Below are 21761 nucleotides of genomic sequence, written 5' to 3'. Positions count from 1 at the left end.
TTTTCAGGCTGGCTCCCCGGTTTAGCAATATTGTGCCTATTTCTTCTCAGCCAAGTCAAGGAGAGGAAGGAGAATATCATATATGTTACTGCAAGTTCACACAGACATCATATGAATATTCAGAACAAGGTGGGGCAAATATGTTTCATAATAACACAATAAGAAGGCATGTGCTTACACTTTGAAACACTGCTGTGCAAGAGCGTTTATGTAACACAACAGAATATAACGACAAAGACAAAATATAACGTATAGCAAGATGGTTTCTTTGATGGCAGCAGGTCTCACATTCATGGAGAGTTGTGGGTTGGGCTGTGGGTGCTGAGAAGTGTCACCAGGCATCTCTGGTTCTCTGTATCGCTTTGCTGTTGTTACTGCTTCTTCTGTCCACGTGTTCTATTATCTCTTCTCTTCTCTTCTCTTCTCTTCTCTTCTCTTCTCTTCTCTTCTCTTCTCTTCTCTTCTCTTCTCTTCTCTTCTCTTCTCTTCTCTTCTTTCTCTGCCCTGCCCTTGCCCTGCCCTGCCCTTGCCCTGCCCTGCCCTGCCCTGCCCTGCCCATGCCCTGCCCTGCCCTGCCCTGCCCTGACCTTGCCCTGCCCTGCCCTGCCCTCTCTGCCCTGCCCTTGCCCTGTCCTGCCCTGCCCTCTCTGCCCTGCCCTTTCCCTCCCCTCCCCTCCCCTCCCCTCCCCTGCCCTCCCCTCCCTTCCTTTTTCCCTTCCCTTCCCTTTTCCCTTCCCTTCCCTTTTCCCTTCCCTTCCCTTCCCTTTTCCCTTCCCTTCCCTTCCCTTCCCTTCCCTTCCCTTCCCTTCCCTTCCCTTCCCTTCCCTTCCCTTCCCTTCCCTTCCCTTCCCTTCCCTTCCCTTCCCTTCTCCTCCCTTCTCCTCCCTTCTCTTCTCCTCTCTTTCTCCTCTCTTTCTCTTCTCTTCTCTTCTCTTCTCTTCTCTTCTCTTCTCTTCTCTTCTCTTCTCTTCTCTTCTCTTCTCTTCTGTCCTGGTCACAGCCCCTCTTAGCATCTCAGAAAAAACCCAACTCTCTCTCTGCCAAACACAGGCCACAGGGTGACGACCTCTCAGTGTTTGCGGCGTTGAGCCTTTGCCGCACAGCTGCTGACGGGCACCTCCTTTGGCTTCCTCCTCTGGGACCGGGCGCGCGCCTGCCGCTTGGCCAGTGCAGAGCTACTGTATTTGCACTTGGCTGAGCCGCATTTACAGCTCAAGTATTTGCCCTTGATGTCCCAGAACTTCCTCTGGTAGTCGAAGCTGCAAGAGAGAGGCAGACACGGGGTCACCGCACAGCAGCAGCACGCGTCAGAAAAAGGGATGGTGCATTGGCACGGGACGGGGGGTCGCAACTGCTGGGGGTGGGTACAGCCCCACTAGCACAGGGATGGAGCCCAGCAGCTCGCCAGAAGCCCAGCTCTCAGCCCTCTGCTCTCCATCCTTCCTGCAGCCCAGGACAGCACCTACCCAAGCTCTTCTCCAGCTTTGATGGCCCTTCTGCTGAAGAAGACCAGTCTGGGGAAGCGTGTGTCCTGATGGGATGTGAAGACCCTCGTTACAAAGACGTTGGGCTCGCAGTAATGGTTGATGAAGCGGCTGATGTTCCCATAGAAACGTCCATCAATGCAGTACACATCTGTGCCCTGCAGGGGAAACGGAGAAACCGTCAGGATGGAGACAAATATGCTCGTTGCTCTTCTGGAGAGGCAAGACCTCAGGTTTGCCTAGATAGACCCCTCCAGATACAGCACCTCGTTGTTCAGGTCAAACAGATAGGTGTCTTCACGAAGATTTGCCTCGGCATCGGAGATCACCTCACCAACGTACCTGCGAGCAGACGGGAAAGGCAGCAATAAGATGCTGATGCAATCACAGCCTTGGCTTTCAATCTCTCATTGTAGCAAGAGGGAAAGAAGGGACACGGCCTGGCCAAAGCATCTCAGAGCCACCCGGGCACTTTCATAACCAGATCAGCAGCCACTATCCTGCTGGAAGGGCTTTGCTAAAGGCAGTGCTCTCTTGCTTTGGGAGCAGTTTACTCGCAGCACATGGGGACCTTTGGTACTTGACAGAAAGCCCCAGCTGAGGACAGACTTCAGAGTCTCCCCGCAGAAAGCAGGTTGAAGCTTTGTGTTTGAAAAGATAATCTGAGCATCTGGCAGCTCTTGCCATGGCAGAAATACTTGGCCAATTCACTGCAGATTTCTCTTTTCCTTTTGTTTCAATTTAAATTCTGAGATACTCTTCCCCAACCTTCTGCCCCAACTCAAGGAAACGCCAGTCACGAGTACTAAAACCCCCCTGCACTTATTTCCACCAGCAGCACGAGTCCAGGCCTCTTTAGGAGGTCTTAACTCACCACGCTATTGCAATCAAGGAAACCCTTTCCAAAACACTTCATAAAGTACATGCACCGGTTTAAAGCCTCAAACGCCTCTTGCCTGAGAGCGAGCGCTCGGCTGCGTTCCAACTAGAGGTGAAAGGGGTGCAGCCCCCAGGCCTTTAGACAGGGATGAGTTGGCCTGAGCTGATGACAAAAGCTGAATCACTCACTCGCACACAAAGGTTCCTGCTGGAATGTCCTCCATCGTTCGCACGCCCCAGCCCATCTCTCGTGTCCGGAAAAGCTGTAGCCGAACCCTGGAAAAGAGCAAAGGAAACATGCTAATGGCAGCCCTCTGCAGGAACACAACGGATTGTCCCCGAGAGAGGAGCAGAAAAGCAACAACTTCCCATCAGCACACACCCAAAGACAATTTCAATCACCAGCCCCGGCAGTTCTCACGCTGGCACCACTGTGGGCACAGAATCACGGAATCCCACAACGGTGGCAGTTGGAAAGGACCTCCAGAGATCATCCAGCACAACCCCCTGCTAAAGCCAAAGGTGCTCCCTGGGGCCAGGCTCTTGACTTGCACGTGGGACACCATTATCCCACCCTCAGCATTTCTCTTCCCTTCCATGGACACAGGCAGCACTCGGGGAAAGGCAGGGAAGGTGCAAGGGGACTGAAGGCAGCAGAGCTCTGCAGGGTGAGGGCTGCAGGGGGAAGGCGAGGAGCTTCGCCTTGGGAAGTCACAACACCTTGAGCTAAGAGCTCTGATCCTTTAGCCCTCTGCTAGGGCCAGCGCATTGAGCAACTCCGTCATCTCCAGCTCCCTGGCTGAAAGACAAGCAAGAAACGCTGCAACTGCAAACGTCTTGGTGTAAGAGCTGCTCTCTGGAATTTGACTGATGATGCCGTTTATAGGCAGAGAAACAAGCCTGTAAGTCACCCTGCCTCCTGCGCAGACAGGACTGGAGTTCAGTGCAGGGTGAACGATCTCCAGGGCTGGGGAAGGCTCACTCTGTCCCCGAGGGACCCAAAACCCACTGTCAGCAACACTGTTCTCAGAAGAGAGAGAAACCTGCCGCTCACCTTCACTTCACCCCGTTGCTTTTCCCAGTACTTCTCTTCCCCCCACCCATTCCCCCCTGCACCGCCACCTCAAACCAGGGGCTGTGCATTTTCTCCTGTTAGCTCCCAGCTCCCGGAGCCTTCCAAAACACGGCTCCGTGAGAACGACCGCTCTCAAAGGAACCTGCCTGCATCCCAGCACCTGCCCAAGCTTCGGGCTCATCTCACAAAGTCTTGGGGTTTTGTGGGTTTATGGGAGGCCCATCTTGTTTGGTGTTGCTCTTGCCAAGAGAAGCTGCGCTTGGCCCCTCCTCTCACCTGGGCCCGTTCTGCACCACGCGGTTCCTACACGTCCGCCAGCACGAGCACATGGGATTGCACTCAAAGATACACTGGGGCGTCCTCTTGTTGAACCCAGGCAGGAGTCGGCCGTCCTGACGTGGAGAGGCATTCAAGACTGGGTTAGTGGCTCTTCCTGTGATCTGTCATCACCAGGGCAAGCAAGAGCACAAATTCCCCAAGCGCAAACACAGGCCAGAGAACCCCAGGGCAGAGCCATAGCCCGACTTCCCTAAGCACAGCACCAGACTTCAACTTCCGCAGTGCTTTTGCTCCACCCCGACAGCCCCACACTCCCCACCACCACCCACAGATGACAAAGAGCAAGACACCACCTCCATTTTTGCTGCCTGGCATCACCCTGTGCACTGCCAAAATGCTCTGTGTCATCATTAGGAGCATTCTGCAGTGCTCCAGGGGAGAAGCTCATGTTCTCTCTATCTCTGGAATAAAGCCGAGACTTCCCGACAACTAGGGCCGTACTCCCAAGTTCTGTGGACCACATTCTCTTCCTAAATAACGCTCCCCAAAAGCTCCCAAAAGTACTTACCCAAAAGCAACCACGCTTCTGGAAATATTGCAGTTAAGACACCTTTCCTTCGCCTTCATCCCAAAGGATCACGACAAACAAAAGCAGGCAGAATGCCTCTCCACTCTCCCCTCCCCTGCTTTACACACGGCAGCGTTTTCCGTGTGGTTCAGAAATGCAAGCTGATTTCACACAAGGGTTATGAAATGGTTCTAATTAATGGCTCGGGTCCCATGACAGTCCCGTAACACCCATCAATGACAAAGAACAGCTGCCCCGAGTTCACCTTTTGTTCTTGCCACACACACCTCAGAGCTGAGGCTACAACTTTAGGCCTTTTAAAACAGAGAGAGATGTGCTGAGCAAGGAGCTGTTTGGAAGGTGCCCCGAACGCTGCAAGTGGCAGCTCCAAGCGCTGCTCTGACCCCAGAGGAGCTGCCGTGTCCTCACCTGATCGTAGCAGCAGCGCCCACTGAGCTGCCCACAGACGCAGTTCCTGGAGGAGCAGTCGTCGACGCACGAGCAGCGCTGGAACAGGAGACAAGGGGTGAACTCCACGCCACTCGCACCTCACTCACAGAGCAACTCCTGGGGCTGGCGCGGAGAGGAAACCACGAGTCTGGCCTTCTCCTGCTGCAGCTCATCAGCCACAAAGACAATAGCCTCACCAGGGCAGTGGCACTGCTACTACATTAAGCGTTGCAGTGTGCAGTGAGGGCCAAAGGACTCCAGCTCGCGGCAAAGGATCCTCCTGAGCCATCTTCACTTCTCAGGAAAGTGATGCGCCCCTGCTACCAACCCTCCTCCATGCTTTATGAGCCGTACCCCACTCCTGAGGAGAAGGGAAGCTCCGAGGAAGAACCACAGCGGGGAGATGATGTAATGGGATGCATCAGTCCTCCCCTCCTGCTTGCTTCTTCCCACATGGCTGCTCCAGCTGCTTCCCCAACACTCCCCAAACCAGCGCAGTCCATCCCACCACCAGCTGCTGCAACACAGGCCTTGGGCATGGGAACTTCCCTTCAGCCTCCCGAGAGCTGTGCTCAGAAAGGCTCACCCTCACCCTACCCTTCCTCCCTTCTGCTTTCACAACCCACAGCCCTTAGAGGACTTTGGTATCACAATGAAGACCTCGGCCCGCATGCTGCAGTCAGCGGGCTGACAGCGCAAGGAGGGGCTCCCAGCAACTCACTGACTCTCCAGGCACAGGACAGAGCAGCAGGGGAAATAAAGACAAGCAGAGCCTGTCTCCTACAGCCAGAGCTGGACTACAGCCTCAGCTGCAGTTTGCTCGCAACATTAGGACCGGACCAATCCCATTGGCAATGAAAAACCCATTCTGAGGTGCAGTGTACTGCATCACCTCTGAATGCACACCCCAGGACAGGGAAAACCACAGGGACGGGGATAGGCAGGAGTCCTCACCTGTAAATGAGTGACGTTTCTATCAATGGCCACCTGGGAGGTGAAGCAGTTCCTCACGATGTATTGGAAGCCGCTGGGACACGGCTCACTGTCCACAGCATTGACGCAGGGAATCGGGATCCCCTCGTAACCCCGTGAGATGTCACTGGCATTGGGAGAAAGAGAATTGTCACAGAAGGAAAGCTCCCCTGAGACATGGGCCACTCCAATGCCATCCTGGGCCAGCATTACTGCCTGGGATCACTGAGAATTCAAACAGAGTTCATTTTTCCCACCCTGCCTTACAGATTGTTCCTTGTGCTCGTGAATAGTCCCATTTGGAGCACAAGCCACGGTCTGAATCAACATGTGCTTAGCTCTTGCTAAGCTCAAACTGACCTCCATAGCCCTTTCAAAAGCCAAGCAAGAACGTGCAGTCCTTTCTTAAGCCAGGCCCCCAGCCTCCCCCGTGCAAGGGCTCTATTTTGTGACCCGCAAGCAAAGCCAGCCATATTCTCACCTGCTCAGGACCGTTTCTGTCGGGGTAGGCCTCTCTTCAGCAGTCTTCCTTGTCTGCAGGGCCACCCAGACCTCGGAGTTCAGGCCAGCGCCCTGGACTGGAATCTCACTCTCCCCGTTCTTTAAACTGACCTCCGAGCCGCGTAAAAGAGAGAGACTGCAAAAGAGCAAGAAAGAAGCAGCGTTCCCCATAACAAACCATGCAAGAGGAAAAACGGCTGAATCACATCCTCCAGCCAGCCCTTCATCAACAAGGAAGGGGCTGTGGCAGTGAATAATCACCTGAGCTTGCTTTACGAAGCACGGCTCAGTGAACCCTTCTACGTGAAGGCCCTGGCAGATGCCACAGATTGGAGGTCCAGGCACTCGCCAGAGCTCTGGGCAAACCTGGCCCCGCTCCAGGCATGACAGGTACTTTGTGGTACAGCCTCACTTCAGACAGGCTTGAAACTCACTCTGGCAGGGAAAGATGTGGGCTGGGAAGTGCAGGATGGAAAGAGAAGCAGCCCACAGGAAGCTGGTATTGGACTTGGCCCTTGTTCATACTCAGCAGCTTCTGGGAACCACACACGGGGACTTTATTCATAGCAGCCACGACGCAAAGGAAAAGGCCCGTTGCCATATTATTCCATGCTAGTTGCGGGGAAAAAAAAGCTTTCATCTAGCACGCCTGAGGCCTTTCTGCTGGGAAGCCCAGGCTGGCCACGGCCCCTCAAAGCCTCTGCCCAAGACTCCAGGAGCACTCCACAATTTCTTCTCTTTCTGACACCAGCTCTGGCAGCAGCAGCAGCAGCTCACGTATCGGACCCACCGCCCCCAGGAGCAGGAGCAGGAGCAGGAGCAGGAGCAGGAGCAGGAGCAGGAGCAGGAGCAGGACAAGGAAGAAACAAGCCTCCCATCCCAATTTTGGTTTGTGCCTAAATGCCAAAGGCATTACAGAGGTTCTCCTCTAGAAAGAGTGGCAAGGAGAAGGCACAGAAACAAAGCAATCTGCATCAACACGTGACAGATGTGACAGACAGCAACAAACACGCTGGAAAAGGCCAGAAGCTGAGCTCCCCCAGTCCAGACAGGCAGGAAAGACAGCGTTATAGCCAAGTGGAGAAACACCAAAGACTGAAGGATACTGCCATGGCTGGATGAAGAAACAGAAAGGACGGAAGATGGAAGGAAAACAAGTGTCTCTAGCCCACCAGACATCCCTATGAGCCACCAAACACCCTCACAGAAGCCCCTCCGAGACTTAAACCGCACGTGTGATGGTGATGTCAATATGACAAGTAGGTCTGGGAAATGGAGCTAATCCGTGTAACTATTGCAGGAAGTTTGGCTCAGCTGTCTGCAACACGCAGCTGGGCCCAAATACAGCAGTGCCTGCGTGTCAACTCTCAGTGGTGTGAAGAAGTTTCCTCCCGATTTCGGTGACACTTTCTGGTCATCCAGGCGGGCACAGAAAGGTCACAGGGGTGCCAAAATCCAGAGGAGCTAAATCTCAGCTTTCTCTAGGTGAAGTACATTTGCTGGGAACCATTCAAAACAAAACACACAAGAGTGTGCATCTTCTGCCAAAGAAGGAAAGGCAATAGATTTTCAACACAGGTACGCTGAAGTGAAGTCAAAACACAAACCAATCTGCTTTACAGCCTTTTGGGTAAGAACTTGCCCCAAAAAGGAGCTGCACTGCTCTATGATTCCACTGTCATGCACCCTGTGCTACAGGAAACCCAGGAGCATGCAGCCGTTCATAAAAGCCACCAGAGCAAGATCAAATCAGGCAGGAGGTCGGAGTACTGTCCCACACAAGGATGGCTCCATTTGCTTTCTCCTCCGTGTTTTCGTCCTCCCTTTATACCTGTGCCCACTGGTGCCAGTCAGGAGCTACAGCCAGGTACTGCATGAATCTCCTCGTCACTTAGCAGACCTGGCAACGTCGACTCATTCCACGGATATTCCTTCCATTTTCACTCCCGAGCCCCTCCCATCTTCACAGCCTCTGTCCCAGCTCACCCTGTGCCTGCTGAGCTCATCTCCCTTTCACTCATTCTTCTCTGGTTTAACACTTTGCTTTTTTTCTTGGGAACCAGGCTGGAGGTTCCCACTCTTCGTCTTTTCCTCTGACATCCTGCAACAGCTGGAAAAGAGAAGAAAAAGAAACCCAAAGTTTACTCAGCAATGAAAAGAAGAAGAGATACAGAGGAGGGGCTGTCCTGGGGGGAATTCCCATTTGAGGGCGCGATCTGAGGCAACCTCTTCCCACTCCAACGAGTTGATTTACGAGTCAACCTAAAGATGACACACACGTATGTGCCAACACACAAAGAGCTGTCCGTCAGTGCTGCAAACCCACTCCAACTCTGAGAAGCCTCTCCAAACTCCTTCTGGCCCCTACACCACCATACACAACAGCCACTCCTTAAATTACCCGTCTTTGGCAGAGCTGCTAATGCCGTAGGAGGCTGAACAGAAGCCAGCTTACTCAAACAGATACTGCAAGGCCACTGGCAGAGAAGTGCCTACACAAAATGACATCTGTCAAACCAGGTCCGTGGCAGCAGCCCTGCTGACACCAGCAGGAAAGGAAACCCTGAAGAGATTCTGTGAGTGAAAGGTCCCAGGAGAGATTTCAGTCCTTGTTAACCTGCCTCATCTCCCACTCAACCACACAGACACACCTTTGGGAGGTGGGTGCTGCGGGGCATTTTTACTCTGTCCTTTTTACCTCTCTGCGACTTCAGGGGGGCCACATAGCTCTGCTTCCCAGGCACCGACTGGGGAAGGCTTGGGAGAGAGGGCAATGGCACCGGCTTCCCAAGCGCCAGGATGTTTCTGTGGCATTCCTCCTTGGCTTCTTTTGGGTTGGAGTCTTTGCTTGCATACTGGAAAACAACATGCAGTTAAATCAAGCTTCTGCATTTAAAAACAAAACAAACCAAAACAACACAGCAGGAAAGAAATGCAATTCCTTTCTGTCAAATATAATCACTTCAACTGCAGACAGCACCAAACACTCAAAGCAAAAGCACACAGACCCTCCTCTAGCACAGAACTTTACTTTGCCAAGAGACTCCAAGACGCTCCCAGCCTGCTGCTCCTTCCCCTTCTGGAGGCTACTGCCTTGGAGGGTGAATGGCCACTTGGTAGAGGTGGACTGGCAGGTCAAAGCGGCCACAGATACTCGAAAGGATCAGACACTATTTACACGGGCATTTGATTGGCTATGGAGAAGGCAAACAAGTGCATCAAATACACCTATTCCCTGAAACAGTCCCTTAAGTGCGGCTGTCACGTCCAACACGCATGACAGCTGTCCTGCAGGCACGTTTCGGAAGAGCAGGCAGCAAAGGGAAGGGATCCTACAAGCAACCAAGAGAATGCTGTAGTTGCCACTGCACTGCCTGTGCCTGAGCCAGGCTCCCAGGCACCAACGCAGCTGCCTCTGCTCTGACTCGCGCTTACACTCGAGGACAAATCTCCTCCAGCCCCTTTGCTCATGACAGCAGCTTCCTACAGCTCCACACCCCACTGTGCTACACCTTTGGCAAGGACATGCTTATGGACTATGACAGATTTTTTTTTTTTTTTTGTTACTCAATCTCTTTCTTCAACAACTTTTACAGAACGAGCAAATTAAGGGTCCATGGGATCACTTTCTGGACACTGGATTGCTCCTGAGACTGCTCGCAGTTGTTCTACCCCTTTAACCACATAGGTCAGGAGGGCTGGGGACAGTATAACACCAAGAGTCTCCACATACTGGGTAAGAGAGCTGATGGTGGCCTTGAGACCCTATTTTAACACCCGTGTCCCAGCCTGGCGACGGATATCCCCAGCAGTCAGGGCGGCTGCAGCTGCTGCCGCTGGGGGTGCCCTGGGCTATCTTGGAGTGCGTGAGAGGGATGCTTTGCTGCAGACCCTGTGTAAAGTCATTTGCTCTCCTCAGGCTTTGCTTCCCAGTCTCCTTCAGAATTGCCACTCTCTGCTCTCCTATTTAATGTAGCGCTAGAGTCCTGCTGGCATACTTTTGTCTTTTGCTGAGTTGTCTGCGCTGGCTCTGGGGGGCTGCCAGCTTCACTGACCTCACAGGACACGCCGATTTCACCATCTATGTCTGGTTTTCGTTCCGCCGCTTGCTCTTCTGCAGCACTTTCATCTTCAGCTGTGACATGAAACCCTGCAGAAGGAGGAAGGATAAGGAGGATGAGAGGAGAACGTGCAAGTTCCCGGCAGGAGCTGGGAACCTGTGGAGAAAGGAGCACGCGCCGGGCCAGGTTTGCTGGCAGGACTTGTGATCTCATGGGGGACCCACGCTGGAGCAGTCTGTCTGGGATGACCTCACGTTGGGGCAGTTTGTGAAGGGCTGCACCCTGTGGGAAGGACCCATGCTAGGGCAGTTCATGAAGAACTGTAGCCCCTGGGAAGGAGTCACATTAGAGAAGTTCCTGGAGGAATGTCTCCCGTGGGAGGGAGCCCACACTGTAGCAGGGGGAAGTGTGAGGAGGCTTCCCCTGAGAAGAAGCAGCAGCAAAGTCCATCTGTACTGGACTGTCCACAACCCCCCTTCCCCACCTCCCTGCGCTGCTGGAGAGGGAGGGGTGAGAGTCCCGGGAAGAAGGACCCCGCCCCGGTTGGGGGAAGGTGTTTCATGATTCAGATTGAATTGCTCATTTTCCTTGCTGCCTTCTGTATATTCAGTAACAAATGAAAACATTTCTCCCCAAGATACCCATCATGGTCGTTACGGAGTGATCTTCCTGTCCTGTGATGTTTCTCTCCCTGCTGGCCAGTTTAGGAGGAGGACTGACAGAACAACTTGGTGGGCACCTGGCACCCAGTCAGGCCTAAACCACCACAAGCACATTCAACGCCTTTCTAGACTAAAATAACTACAGGGTTCAAAGGCAGCAAGATGTTTGCAGACTGACCAGAAGACCCCATGAAGGGAAAACAGGGGCTTCTTTTCTTTCTTTTTTTTTTTTTTTAACTCCCTTCCAAACATTCCCATGTTCCCCCATCAATAAATCTTTCCCACCAGACACTTCACACCTGAGATGAAACAAAGTCAGGTGTGATCGCCACGTGCGTGCAGAAAGGTTTCTGACACGACCAACTGTCAGCTCCCCAGGCCACCCGCAGTGACAAGAATTCACTGACACCATCAGCCAAATGATGACACGGACCTGCTCTTAGGGACTCCTTGTGCGCTTTTCCTTCTAGAGGCCAGAGAGGAAAAGCATCACAGGTACCGCGAGCAAAAGCTTTGGCCGAGGGGGCTGGCAGAGCAGCTAGGTCTGGTTCCCAGGAGCTCCAGGCAGGGCGATTCTCACTTACAGTACTGGGAAAGCCCCCGCCTCAGAGCGGAGGGGACTTCTGCCAGCCACGAAAGCATGTTGGGATCCCTTCGAAGGGCACCGCGGGGCAGCGCAGGGACGTCTCGCTCTCTCTTCCAGCGCCGCTGCTGACACCACTCGGATGCGCAGGAGGCCTCCGGACGAGCAGCCGCAAGTCGCCGTCGGTGTGGCAACTGCCAACGGCCGCTGGCGAGCGCGGCCCGAGCGCGGGACCACGCACAGCTCCAACGGCCGCCGGCGAGCGCGGCCCGAGCGCGGCACCACGGACAGCTCCCGCGCTCTCCCGCGCTGCCGCCACAGGACAGCCCGGCCGGCAACGACACGCCGCTGCTGCCGCACCTTCCACTCCACAAACCAACAGCCAAACACCATCGCTGCCCACACAAGGAGCCCCGCACTCCAGCCTGCTCCCCGACACCACCCATCCAGATCCCTCACTCGGCCCTTCAGCACCACAACTCAAGCCCCGCGACAGCAGCTACTCACCTGACACCGATGGCACCCTGACTTCAGCCAAGACACAGAACACACTGCCTCAAACAACTTCTCAACTGCAGCACCTCACCTATTGCTCCACAACACTACCAGCCTTCCCTGCAACAGCACATCTTCATGGAGATCTCCACCAGTGGCGGAGCCAGAAAGCAGTCGCAGGCTCTGCTGCAACACTGCCCATCACCCTGGCTTGCGTGACAGACCCCTCCATCTCACTCAAGGCTGAAAGCTACCTGGACTTCCTGCCTTCTCTTGGACACAGAGAAAGCACCAGTTTGTACACAGGGGTGACACTCACCACGGACCAGTGAGGCAGCAGCACATCTACGGGACGTGCTAACCCAGCTCAAATGGGGATCTGATCCTGACTCTGTGTCAGTACCCTCCCGAGTCACGGCACAGTAAAGAGAGGAAAACACACTGTCATTCACGCCAAGTCTTGAGCCCAAGCAGCACTTTCAGTTAGCCTTTGGATCTACAAGCTTAAGCCTCTGAATGTTTTAGGTCCTGAGTTCAATACTGACAGATAACCTGCCAAGAGGATAGGACAAGAGGTAATGGACAAAAGCTGGAACGCAAAAAGTTCTACTAGAGAAAAACTGCTCTCCTGTGACGGGGAGGGCGTCCTGGCACAAGCTGCCCAGGGAAGGTGTGGAGGCTTCTTCTCTGCAGGTTTTACAAGCCCACCCGGACACGTCCCTTTGTGACCTGATCTAGGTGAGCCTGCTTCAGCAGAGGGTTGGGCTGGATGATCCCTAGAGGTCCCTTCCAACCCCCACCATCCGGGGATTCTGTGACTCCTTGGAGCAGCACTCTCATCACATTTCATCACTCCCTGCCTTTCCTGTCAGGATAAGCAGGCAGACAGGTCTGGGGCAGCCCAGGAACCCACTAAATGCTACAGGCGTGGCAGGGGCAGCCATCACCTTTGCAGCAGAGTGCTCTACGACCAGTGCCTTGCGACAGAGAAGGACAGCAGCAAAGGCCGTAGGGAAACGCTGTGGATTAGCAACACACACGACACTTAGCTCTCTTTGTTCCATCTGGGTTACCCTACCAAAGCTGCTCAGGTGGCCTAAACACGCTGAGCCCCCATGCAACCTGGGACTGCTGACATCTCTGTTAATGTGCTTAGGACTGACTTGCTTCCCAGTACAAAGGTTAAGAGAGCAAAACCAACTGACACAAAAAAGAGACGGTGCATTCCCTGCCCCGCTACCAAGCTCAGCATTGTTTGCTACGCAGCCCGGAGAGCTGAGCTCCACGGCCAGGCACACAGCCCAGCCCACGAGAAAGGAGATTCAGAAATGTCCTGCCTGTCCTCACACCCGGAAACGGAACCTCACTCTCTGCTTGCATCCACCTGACTAGATGCAGAAAAAATCGGCACCGGCTCCTCACGAGAAGCAGCCAGTTGTGCTGTGACATTGGCCCGCAACCTCACAAGCAGCGCATACCTGTCAGTTTTGACTGCTGCCCTGCTAGCTCCCTTCTGCGTCATCGTCTGTGTCCTAGTAGTAGGAGCTTCATGATTACACTCTTTATTTTTAAAAGCAATTCTCTCTCTCTCCCCTGTTGCTGAGCAAGATATCCTGCCTGCACAAAGGACAGCATGCCTAAAGGCGAGCTCCCAGTTCAGAGAAGGAAAGGAAATCTCCTGCTTCCCGTCCACACAGATGTTCACTTGCTTTTGGAGAGAGAGAATCCTCAGCTGGAGAAAAACAGACAGTGGGACGGCAAGGGAGTTTTGCTTTACAACTCTCCGGTTTCGACAGCAGCTGGACATGAGCTCTAGCAGCTGACCAAACACACTTTGGAAGTTACAGAACCGGACAGACGTGCTCCAGTACAACATGAGGAAGAGCTTACAGTGAAATCACTTCTCGAGTGCAAAAAAAGCTCACAGCAACTTACTCCTCCTAACTGCTGGGCACGGCCCGTCCAGAACCGTGCACGTGCAGACGTTTTTGCTAATTTCTTATCATCCCTCCGTTGACACAGGCAACACGCAACTGCTTCAGGCTGCACGATGGCAGGAGCTGATCCTGCACGGACAGAGGGAACCGTACCATACACCTACCTGGCTCCTGCGCTGACCATGTGGAAACAACCTCTCACCACAGGGCCCAAACCACTGCTTTCCCTTCTCAGGAAGACCTGAGGTTCACTGTGAGGGTGACGGAGCACTGGAACAGGCTGCCCAGGGAGGGTGTGGAGTCTCCTTCCTTGGAGGTCTTTCAAGACCCGCCTGGGCACACTCCTATGTGACCTGACCTAGGTGGACCTGCTTCTGCAGCGGGGATGGACTAGATGATCTCTCAAGGTCCCTTCTAAGCCCTACCATTCTAGGAGTCTACGATTCTATGATCTGTCGCAGCTTGGTTTAGTACAAGAACTCCCAGCACAAACTGCAATGTATCTGGAATCACCTTAGGAAGGAGACAAAGGAATGTATCCTGCTGGGAAGATCATGAATGACTGGGGAAAACACATCAGGCAACTGTAAGCATGTCCCACCTGAAAAAAGGACAAGAATCTTTCAAGGACACAATGCACTCACCCAATTCTTTGGGCGTACCGTTCCCCTGCTCCCTCCTGACTATCGACGGAGTTTAACCCATACAAAAAGCTGGACGGACAACAGCTAGGTAACAACTTTGTAGTATGGTTTCTGCTAGCTGACACCCTGGCCCAAGGAAAAGGGGAAACTGTTCTCATCACCGTCAGCAGATCTGCTCAATTGCACACCTCTTTTGGTGGGGGTAGGGGGATGGTAGTTGCTGCTATACACATCTCTCTGCTAGACTCCCTGCTCTTGAGCAGACGGAAGGGGTCTCTCGGACTCAAGAAACAAAAGACGGATGAAAAACAAGCCCAGCCTGGCTGTGGTTTGCCAGGTTGCCTCACAAATTTGCAGAAACGTACTTGCAGAGCATGGCATCCAACTTTCTTTTGACCAAGCCAGAGCGTTTCCAAAGTACTCACTAGAATATCAAGAGAACAAAACTGCAACCAACTCCAAAAACATACGCATCCACATGTTGCAAGAGAAACTGACTGCAACCTCACTTAGAGGGGGTGCACCCTCCACAAGACTTGCCATAGAAGAGATTTCTGTGAGACAAACAGCTCTTTGGGGAATGTCACTGGGCTGGAACTAGAAGCTTATTTCACAAACACCAGAACACTGCTATTGCACAGGAAAGGTCCCTGAGGACGGGTCAATTTGAACCAGTAAGCCTTTACATACAGGCCCCCCTCCAACTATTACTGTCTGGTGCTTTACAACCTACCAGCACCCGAAGAAGGGAAACCAAGGGCAAGAAGGTGGCGTGCTGAGGACATCAGAGCACATTACAAGTAGTACAGCTGCATCTTGAGGACAATAGCTGACGATCCATCTGTGGCACTGCTGTCTCTGAGCGGAAAATAACGTATTTTAAATCATTAGGGGAGCCTCTCCAGAAACTAATTTCCACCGTGAGTCAAATGCATGCTCCTGAAGCCATGCACTGAATTCTAATAGTTTACAAACACTGATTAAAAACTCAAGAGCAGAAAAAGGTAAAGAAAATATCGTCCCCGTTTTAAATTCACCTTCATACAACAAGCAGAGACAAGGCGCGCCACAGGATTTAGATGCACTAGACAGAACGCAGCACAGCAAGTTCAACAGTTTGGGACATCACTTGGAAAAAAAATAACAGCTGCACACACAGCTCATTATAGATTTGCCCGCGACTTAAATTCCTATGGAAAACTAAACCGCAAGAAAAACGTATCCGTTTAGTTAATGGGAAAGAGCTGGACGGCACACACATGTACAGCAGACACGATAAAAACTGACAGTGCAATTATTCTAAAGCATTTGGCTATGTGCTACCACCACAGAGACTGCAGTGCCACCAGCAGAAAAGTGCTTTTAATATCTGTCCTTGCCTAATAGCTGAGAAAACTACTGAAAATCTTGCTCTTGCTTGCATAGCTGTAAAGCTGGACCAAAGAGGCTTTCGGTCAGCTCAGGTGACTTTGAGTTTCTAACGGTCTAGGTGGAATATTCGTTTATAATGGTATATATGGTCTTCTGCAGGATAGAAGACGACGTAGCACACAAGACTCACCCAGTACATACCAAGTCCTTGTTCCTGTGTTTGGATCTGAGCATTCGGGTTACACCCTGCAGTCTGCGGTACATGGAAGTTTCCTCAGAATGGCCAGCAGGGAAGGATACAAATATGATCCACTCTGGGATGTAAGCGAGGTCAACTTCACAGCCTTCCTCCATAACGTGATCAAAGTCAACACTTCTGTGAAGAAATTAGATGCAACAGTTCAGAGCAAAGCAGCCAAGACCAAGCGCAGCATAGCAACAAAAAGAAACTGCAACTTGGACTCGTACTGCCAAGCAGCCGATGTTTCCAACATTTCCATCGTATTTGCCATTTATTAAATGCCAGTATTTTATGTCCGTACTACGGAAAACCACACCACCATCAGGAGAAGAGAGCGTCATCGCCTTATGTTTTGACAACAGACGCTGTGCGTATGGCCAGCTTACGTCTCACTCTTCGTACACACTCACTACCAACTCACTACTGCCAGAGAAGGAGTGGTTGGCTTTAGTGCTCTTCCCTGAGACTGCGCTCAGATGAGAGGAAACGTTCCGTGCCCTTCTGAGAAGACGGAACTCCAATTTCTGCATCAACCTGCAAAACTAAGTTCCTCTCAACCGATTCTCTTAGGACAATATTGAAAGATATACTCAGTTCCTTCCAGTAGCAGAGTCCTAGGAGTCTGGATAGAACTCTGAGCTGCAATGGGTTTGCTTTAGTGTGTGCCTTTTGGTGTTCCACGTTCTCACCTATAGTAGCTAGGCATTCAAAAGTGTCACAAACCTCAGGAACAGAATTTTTGTTTTACAAAAGCTGGGGTTGCTTTTGTACTAATTCTGGACAGCTCCCAAAATTAACAGAGCCCTCCCATCTTCAAATGATACTTTGAGTCATACCGTGACACTTCCCATTGCCTACCGATGATGCACCAAGCTACCCAATTTTACCCTTCCTAAGGTCAAGGTGGCCTTGTACATTGTACGTCTACCTGCTGTTTCCCAAGCCAAGCTTTTCTTTTAGGGGACTACCTCCTTTTGGGATGCTAGTGGGAATTTTTTTTTTTTTTTTTTGAGGAAACCAGAGGATCGCTGGATTTGTTGACAATGACACCCAAAGACAGCCAACGAAGCCTTTGGAAACAAGCCTTCCACATCACTGGAGCCTTTCCCCAAAAGCTACCTCCTTTAGAAACTGGCAGACACAAATTCAACAAGTTTTCAGCTTGCCTCTTGAAAGATAAGTCCCTGAAATGCACCTAAATCTGGATTTCAGGCAATTCACACCTGCTCTCAGTTTCCTGCTGATGCATGCACTGACGCACTCTGGTTTAGACAGTATGAACCTTTTCCTGTGAAATCACAATTGCCCTATTTCTGGGTCCTTCAACAGGGCCAAGTTCTTCCAAATGATGCCAGCGGATTGCCTTCAGCACTTCCGAATACCAGAGCTCCACGCTTGCTCACGGCACAGATCAGGGAGAAGGTCATTTGGGAATGTCAAACTATCTCATTGTAACCTTAGTTCTCAGTTCCCCCATCTGTTACCACCAGAACAAATGAACTGAGGCACTACTGAAATTTTACTTAGCACCCTACCAAAGCCCTGCTATGCATTTTTGGAGCCTGAAGAAATCACTCCAAAAGTTCAGGACTTCATCACACGTCTCCTGCAATCCTATCAAACGCATTTGTTACCTCAGATACTTCATGTGCCTTTTCCAATTACACGTCACCCTTTCAGCAAACTAAAACCAAACTTTTGGTCCCCTAAGGCCCACAAAGTCTGCATTCATCTGCAACATCATTTCCCTCTTGGCACGATCAATTTGGTCAGTCCAGGCTTCTGCAAAACAAGCCCACTCTTGCTACTCTCAGTTCTCTGTCTTTTGTTCAGTATTCCTCCCTGACATGAGAGGGATGGAGGAAAACACTCCCTGTGCTCCTGAGGCATCCAGCATTCTCCCCAATGCCCTAAAGTCCTTTTGAAGAGCTTTGGAACTTCTCTCTGTACCCTCATCAGTACCAACCTATATTTTGAGAGCAGCATTCCCAAAGGCGGTAGCAAACACTCCTTTCTGCTAAGGCCTGGAAAACCAAGGCTTGCTTTTCCAAGCTGCATGTCATGAAGGTCTTGAGCTAGATATTTGCCACACCAGGAGTGTTTATCCACGGGGCCACTATCAGGAGAACCACAGTCTCTGTAGAGAAAGGGTGAGAAGAGGCAATCACAAAACAAAAGGTGGAGATTGCCAAGACACCAACTGTAGCCCCAAAGGAGTTCACACAGGGGCTCAGTCACGGTGTTTCAGAAGGTATGTGATTTGGAGCAGCTCTCCACACACTGGTCTTTATTCACACCTTGGTAATTTGGACTTGGCCCTGCAGACTAGTCACCAACCTGCCCAACAGATCCAGGGCTACTGTGGCTCACCACTGCTACCTTGTCAAGCCTCTATGTTAGCTCATGCACACCAGAACTGGACTGACCCCAAAACCACAATCGGGGCCCTGCAGCACCAAGTAACTTCAGATGAAAGCCAAGTTCTGAGCCATGCTCCTTTCTCCAAGACTACATGTCCTGTTCAGACACAAACTCAAAAAGCCTATGCAAGCATCCCAAGAATCCTTGTTTTAAATGTGAGAACTCACCTCTCCCTTACCGAGCCATATAAAAGAGCCAGAATGGCTGCTCCACTTAGGAGGAGTTACTAACTCACTGCAGTTCTTAGTATGTATTGCTATGTATTACTGTGTGATTAGTAGGTAATCAGTAGGTAATTCATACTAATTTGTTCACACTTTGGAGAGTGGGACTGGGAAATGAACTCTTGGGGGGAAAAGAAACTTTTGAAACTGACGGCTTGTTCATTCTCTTACAAAACACATGAGGGGGTACAAGTAAAGCAAAGTCAAGTTTGCACTCAAAATTGAGAAAATAGGTTGAGTGGTGCTGACATCGTGGTACATTGTACCAAAGGCTTTCCAGTCATGGCTGTTCATGTAAGTAGAAAACAAAATCAACCGAGATTTCCTGCACAAGCTCATTGGAACACATACAAAACCCTTGAAAAACAGCTGTTTGAAATAAGCCAAGGTTAGAAAGAGGAGCAGCACTAAAAATGCCATGTCTAAAAGACATGAATGGTGATCATGAGAAAAAGATGCAACAAAGAACAACAGGAAAGTTGTAAAGATCCCTCATGAAAATAAAACTTCTTATGCCTATTGTTGCTGTGTTTACAAGGACACGTGTCTCCCATCTCCCTTCCCTTTTCTCCAAATGCACTGTTGGATTCCACACACCACACAGGAGTGTCACTGGGCTGCAGAGATCAGTCACCGACGTGGCTCAGGGAAACAAAGGCAGCAGAATGGAATGGATTTGACCCAGGGAAACAAACACAGACAAAACCATTCCCTAGGATGCTTTCACCACCACACACGCAAAATACTCTCTCTCTCTCTAGTCTGGTGGGAATAGAAGCTCAGGAGTGGATACCAGCTGCACCTCAGGGCAGCAGTCAGCACAGGCTTAACTGCAAATGTCTGCTGAAATCCCAGCAACTGCCTAGTAAAGGTCACGTGAATCCCAGAAATGCTACAACGACAACAAAAATCCCCAGAAAACACTGTGCTGTGTTTTTCACTCCTGAAGGACGTCGGGTTCGCACCACGGTATAGGGTCCCTACCTCATGCTGTGAGCTTGCTGGTCTGCAGCCAGGAAGGCAGAACATTTGTCCCTCGAGTGCCCAGTGTCTATGCCCGAGGCCTCTCTCTCCATCTCCTCCCGCTCCCCAGCTCTCGGGTCACCCCCAGGCCTGCCCCAGCTGGGCCCGGCTCAATCTTGGAGCTCCCACCCACCAGTCCCCGGTGGGCAGCAGGCAGGAGACACCCCCACGCCTGTCCAAGGCCCCGCTGGCCCCACGGGCAGCCCCAGCTCTCACCTCAGCCAGGCCACAGCTGCAGCTGAGACTGCGCCTCACAACACCAACATGGCTGCCGGGCAGCTGGGGGGGGGGGCACTGACAGCTCCCAGTGCGCCCTGGGAACCAACATGGACACCCAGCAGCCTCTGCCCCAGGGCTGCAGCTCCCTCATGGCCCAGGAGCCGAGGCAGCCACCCAACGTCCCCTTTACCTGGGCTCCAGCTCCTGGGCTGCTCCTTCCTGCTGTCTGAGCCTGCCCCTGGCCAGGGCCCTCTGACCCTGCAGCCCCACGGCCACCTCCCAGGGGCTGCACAGGCCCCGCCCAAGGAGGAGCCAAAGCAGGAGAAGGAAGGGCAGGAGCAGGGCAGTGGGACAGAGCAGGAAAAGGATGGCTGTCAAGTAGACAGAGGGTGCAGGAGGAAAAAGAGCAATAAGCAGCAGGAAAGAGAGAGAGGACAGAGAGAGGACTGATGGCCTGAGAGAGTCAGAGCAAAAGCTAAAAGCAGGTGAGGAGCAGGATGGAGGCCCATAGAGAAGAGAGAAGTGCCAGCCAGCTGAGCAAGAGAGATGGGCAGGAAAGTGGGAACAAGCTATGGGGGAGAGAGGGAAGATAAGGCCAGGAAGCCCAAGATGGCGATAGAACAAGGCAGAGGACCGGGAGCAGGAGAGGAGAAAGGAAAGAAGAGCAACAGGATGTAGAAGAGACAGGGAGGAATTAGAAAATACACACAAGGACTCACAGAAAGAACTATTGAAGGGCTAAAGACAGAGAGAGAGAGGAAGTAAAAGACGAGGGCAGGGAGCTGGACAGAGTGCTGGGGAGAGACCAAAAATAGCCATTATGGACAACTGTCCTCATTTTGTGAGCACTGCCCAGGAACTGCATTACCAGGTGCCTCAAGAAGTGGGCTGCCTGCAAAAGCCCTCTCCTGTGCCAAGCCCTGCACCTTGAGAGTGGTGACCACCACCGGCTTGTAGTGGGCAGGACTGGGGAAGGGAAAATCACCCGGTTATGTCTTTGCTTTTGTTTGATGGTTTTGCTTTTAAAAAGCAACTGTTTTAAGCTTGGAATACCACCTGCAAGGACAAAGGAAGCAGGCTGAGCCGGTGGGACACCTTCGATGCCTGAACCTGGTACCAGACTTCAGAGATTTCTCATTTCTAGGTCCCAAATCCCTATCCTCATTTGCCATTTCATACAAGCATATGTCACAGGGCTGGATACATGTGCAGAGTGTCAGGGCCACCTCTGCCTGGTGTCCCCAGCGAAGCCCCCGCTGGTGCCAGCCCCGTGCTGTGACCCCGGGGCCACGGCTCAGGAGCGGAGCGTTTCTGCGGGTGCTGCACCCTGAGGGGCTCCACTGCCAGCTGCCGACTGCTCTGGGCTTTCCCCGTTGTCTCCACTTCTGCCTTCTGCCAGCACCAAGGGCACCCCAGAATGGCTTGCCCGCTCCCCACAGTCGTCCTGACCCAGCCCTCGTTTTCTGTGGAGACAGACCACAGGGCTGGAGGAAACCCCAAGAAACAAAGGGGATCCCAGGGAGCCCGTGGAGACCCCAGAGACACCATGGGGCCAAGGACCCTCCAGAGAGACCATGGGAACCCCAACAAAGACCCTACGTGGGCCCAAGGAGACCCCAGAAGAGACCATGGGGGCCTCAGGGGACACGTGAGGTTCCCAGTCAAATCACGG

The 21761-nt window shown here is 52.2% G+C and overlaps 1 protein-coding gene across 1 annotated transcript; it reads right to left on the bottom strand.

Annotated features, from left to right (window-relative positions):
- Window positions 1-1069: 1069 nt before the first annotated feature.
- LOC133625827 (histone-lysine N-methyltransferase EHMT1-like) lies at window positions 1070-10917 on the bottom strand. Its single transcript, XM_062000412.1, has 12 exons — window positions 10911-10917; window positions 10207-10358; window positions 8907-9063; window positions 8195-8318; window positions 6189-6344; window positions 5690-5834; window positions 4715-4792; window positions 3715-3830; window positions 2553-2639; window positions 1751-1826; window positions 1467-1642; window positions 1070-1259 (listed from the first exon to the last, which is right to left on the bottom strand). The coding sequence occupies exons 1-12, from the start codon at window positions 10915-10917 to the stop codon at window positions 1070-1072; spliced, it is 1464 nt and encodes a 487-aa protein (XP_061856396.1).
- Between the last annotated feature and the right edge of the window lie 10844 nt (window positions 10918-21761).

Source organism: Colius striatus, chromosome 7 (assembly GCF_028858725.1).
Source record: "Colius striatus isolate bColStr4 chromosome 7, bColStr4.1.hap1, whole genome shotgun sequence".
Taxonomy (NCBI): domain Eukaryota; kingdom Metazoa; phylum Chordata; class Aves; order Coliiformes; family Coliidae; genus Colius; species Colius striatus.
The sequence above is the reverse complement of the archived record's forward strand: the minus strand, read 5'-3'. Positions and strand labels throughout refer to the sequence as shown.